The 4,533-nt window shown below is 34.7% G+C and overlaps 1 protein-coding gene across 1 annotated transcript; it reads left to right on the top strand.

The window, feature by feature from the left end:
- The first annotated feature begins 423 nt into the window (after positions 1–423).
- LOC139873117 (uncharacterized) lies at positions 424–2,388 on the top strand. The gene is made up of 3 exons (XM_071861050.1): positions 424–1,105; positions 1,643–2,013; positions 2,093–2,388. Exons 1-3 carry the CDS (start codon positions 491–493, stop codon positions 2,199–2,201), a joined length of 1,095 nt encoding a protein of 364 aa, XP_071717151.1. The 5' UTR covers positions 424–490; the 3' UTR covers positions 2,202–2,388.
- Positions 2,389–4,533: the final 2,145 nt, after the last annotated feature.

Here is a 4,533-nt window from a genome sequence, read left to right as displayed (position 1 = left end):
TAAATCTCACATGAGAATTATATTTGTTGCATCTGTTTTTTGTGATTCTTTTTTTGGATAAAGATTAATGAGTGATTATGACACAGATGAACTGAAGGAAACCATGAAAGAGAGCCCAGGAAGATATACGAATCCTTTTTTATCAGATGATGAGGATGAGGATGGAAAAGTCAACTTTTGGAACAATCAAGAACATCAACGTTCAAATATCGAGGATGGTTTGACCGATAATTGTGAAGACGACGAGTTTAGAAATTCTTTGGCATCGTGTAATAATGTTTCGTTAGACTTTTGTGAGAAAGGAACGAGACTTTATACCGATAAAAACGTGTTGGATTGTGATTTGCCTGAGTTGTTAGTATGTTACAAAGAAGGTACTTTTCATGTCAAGGATATTTGTGTTGATGAAGGAATACAACGTGGAGATAGGAATTTGTTTGATGATAATAATAACGAGATTCTGAAGCCTGAACTGTACAAATTTCCATTAATGGAGGTGGAAGATAATTACGAAGAACCTAATTTATGTTCTGGAACCGACGGAAAAAGTGATACCGGTATGCGGATTTCGGAATCTACTAATGATCATATGGATGTTGGAGATAATAATCAGGATAAAGGGATTGAAACGAAATCTGATGCATCTTCTGGGGCCCATGAAGTTGTTGCAGATTCGACTGTCACTGGTGATATCACTACCAACAACATAAGTATCGATACAGATATTTCGAATCAAGATTTACAGAATTTACAACTAGACGGAGATTGTGTGGATGATGCTCGTAAAGAATGTGGGACCAACGAAGAAGTAATTGATTCTGTGGCTCCAAATGAGTTAATCACTGTGTCTAAATGTGAAAGTGAAGATGAGGATGCAACTTCTGATTGTGGTTCAGACAAAATAATATTTAAACCAGAAGCTGATACTGATTCAACGGCCACCGAAAAATATGATCCAGATATACGTTCGAGTGATAAGTTGTTGGATAATGTCTCTACAAAGAACATAGAGTTAAATGGTGCCCCTGCCCCCTCTATGCACCAAGATAGACCACTGCCAACCCTTAAATCCCTCCTCGAATCCTCTAATCAACAGCCTTGTCAGGTTGGTATTTCTTACCGTTTTGATATATTGTCAATGGTTCAGTTTTGAGGTGGAATATTTGACGAGTAAGACGGGTTGGGTTATAGAACAAAACAGATTATTATTATTTTTTTATACAGTTCGTAACAGTGCAGGCAGGTTGGATTTGCCAAAACAATTTTTTAACAGATTTGTTAAATGTTAAATATACATATATTCTTTCAAATATGATATGATGATTTAGCATATGATGATATGACCCGTAAGAAATTAGAAACCCCGTAACAACCCATTTTTTAGGAAGTGGGTCTACTTGCAAGCTTGCTATCTCTATGTCAGTGTTTAGTTATTATGTTTGTCAGTAAGGTCGTTTTTGTTGAAGATAAGAATCGAGTTATATTCTCTGCCAACGAGGCAGTTCAAGAAAAAAAAACAAAACAAGAATGTTAATCGGATATTTCATAGCGCGTTACTTGAAAGCGGCATCTATATGTGTGTCTATTATCTTAAATATTATAACCTAATTGACTCATTCGTAAGTGATCCTTCTACTTGCAGAGTCCTATAGAAGAAATTTCAAAGAGTACTAATATCTCAAATGAAAGCCCAATAGAGGAATTAAACAACACTTCAATTATCAACAATAATATCAAATCGGACGTAATTCATACCTTCCATAAGGTTGAGAATCCCGTGCAAGCTCACGAACGTTCCAATGAACCGCATGGTGCACATAAGCTCCAGGAGGCCGGTTCAGATAATGTTGCAATGTTTAACACCGTTAACCGTAGTGAAGGAGAGTCAAGTTTCTCTGTTGCGGGTCCCGTTTCAGGGCTAATAACGTACTCAGGTCCCATAGCGTTTTCTGGAAGCATCTCTCTTCGATCGGATAGTAGCACAACTAGCACTCGCTCCTTTGCCTTCCCAATGTAATTAAAAACATGATACTAACTTTGTAAACACTCCTTTGCTTATAAATTCTTACGATGTTTACGTTAATGTTTTCAGATTACCGAATGAATGGAATAGCAGTCCTGTAAGAATGGCAAAAGCTGATCGGAGGCGTTTACAAAAGCATCGTGGGTGGCGATATGGGTTTTTATGCTGTAGATTTTGAATTTATGCATCATTATTTATAGGATATCAGTTTCGTATACATACAGTTACAAATTTTTACAGTGTATCGGATTAATGCACAAACTAGACATGTTTTTAGGTTAAGTTTGATCTTGAGTCAGTGATTAGATGTTGAAACATGGTGGTTTGTGTTATGATGTTTATTTTACTGCATTTGGTGTGCCGTTTGTCATAGCAATTATAATTTTCTTTCCATGTATTGGGGAATTTATTTATATACTTATAAATTACACATTTTTAAGTAAGGCTTATTCTATCTCAGTGTTAACTTATTAATAAAATGAAATGGGAATGCATATATATCTTGTATGAAAAGATTTTTGATGCAAAAGTTGACTGTAATAATTCAATAGAGTGAGACTTGCTCTTGATGCATACAATTTTCGGTTATCCCCCTTTTTAGATCTTGAAGTGGTAGGGAAGGATAGGAAACGGTCAAAGGATAACCTGTTTATGTTTGGGTTGCATTTATCTGAGTAAAAGTATTCGTCATTTTTCAGTAATCTAAATAGGAAAAACCGTGGTGCTCTCTGATGCGTACATTTTTTTGGTTACCCCATCTATAGAACCTCTTGAAGTGGTAGGAAAGGACCGGAAACGTTCCAAGTATAACCCGTTTAAGTTGCATAAATCCGAGTAAAAATATTTGCCATTTTCGGGTAAACTCAAGAGGAAAAACTACGCCTGGTTAGTTATTAATATGAATAAGTCCAATAATATTGTTTACTTGTGGTAGCGGTCGGCGTATTCCAACAATCGCCGTTATATTTTATTTTATGTGTTTAGTGCAATCGGTAGTTAGAATTATAGTTGGTGTGTACTTTCTTAATGTCCGAGCAAAGTGTCTCCACTTGTTTGTGAGACCTTGTCATTGCCTTAAGTTGAATTCTCTATATTAGTTGTACTTGTTTGATTTTCAGATCCGTTTAATGTTATCATTTAAAAAAAAAAATTTGATATGTCACATTATTTGAGTAGGAGTGTGATTATTGAGAAGAAAATAGAAGAGGCAAGAGGTACATCACAGCTACCTATCTGTCTTCATCTCTAAAGTTGACCAGACAAAGTTTAATTGTATTATTGTGGATACATGTGAACACATTTTTTGGTCATATTCTACACTTTTATGCCTTTTTAGCAGGACTCAATAGGTCAAAACTTTTTATACTTTTAATTGTTTATACTATATGAAAAGGTAATTCCAGATTAGTTTGACCCAGTTGACTCCTAAGACTGAAACTAACCGAGTGCAAGAAATTAAACGTTAGCTTTATTGGCACTTATGACGGAAATTGACCCCGGTTAACCCCGCGTTAGTTTTTATGCGAGTGTTAGTCGCTAATTGACGAAATTGTTTTTAGGCGTGAGACTTGTTTAATCAATCATAATTCAATTCAAGATACTTTTTATATATTTATTTAATTCAAGACTTGTTTTAACCTTTTGGTTTAATGAATATCAACTACAATACATTCACAGCAAAAAATTCACTTTTTTACCAAAAAGTGCGCAATTTGTCTCTAACGTCACAGTCAGGGTTAAAAACTAGTCTAATCGAAAAAGAATCTGTTTTTATTATGTCAGTTAATTATAATGTATCACGGTTGCTGATCAAATCCCTTCAAATTAACGCGAGAGACTAAAGCATCGGATAAAAAAATGGCGGATTTAATCTTGATTAACGTTCTTTTGCTCATAAGTACTCACTGTTCATTTGATTATGGTCCAATAATGTATTCAATGTTATACTATTAGATTTTTTCCATCCGATCTCAAAGCTTGAAGAAGGTTGATCATGAATTAATTTAGTAAAATATTGACTAGCTTTTGTAATGCTTGTAACAAAATTTCAGAAATATGGTGTTATGATAGAGATGTAAGTAGATCCTAGTGGTCCTCTCATCATATATGGTGATAAAGTGACCCAAAATGGTGCTGTCAATTGTAGCCTACTGTCTCTCTTAACATCTATTCAATGTGGATTTTATGCACCGTTTTTTTAAATCTATCTGCTAACGCGAGAATGACTAAAAAAGTCGCTAACACATGTAATCTTTAGCCCTTTCCCTATATGCATGCTGATTACGATATCTATGCACTTTCTTATTCTTGAAACTCCCTATTATGTGCAGGGTATCAGTTCTGAATCATTCACATTTTGAACCATTCAGAGCTTAATCAGTCTGTTTTATCAAACGCATCCTACTAAGAATCATATATGTCTACTTCAGTTGATTGATACTTAAAATTCTAACAGAACGCTCAAACGAACATCTATATATTTCATACTACATTGTTACGAATTATATGTT

This window comes from Rutidosis leptorrhynchoides, chromosome 10, assembly GCF_046630445.1.
Source record: "Rutidosis leptorrhynchoides isolate AG116_Rl617_1_P2 chromosome 10, CSIRO_AGI_Rlap_v1, whole genome shotgun sequence".
NCBI lineage: Eukaryota > Viridiplantae > Streptophyta > Magnoliopsida > Asterales > Asteraceae > Rutidosis > Rutidosis leptorrhynchoides.
The sequence above is the reverse complement of the archived record's forward strand: the minus strand, read 5'-3'. Positions and strand labels throughout refer to the sequence as shown.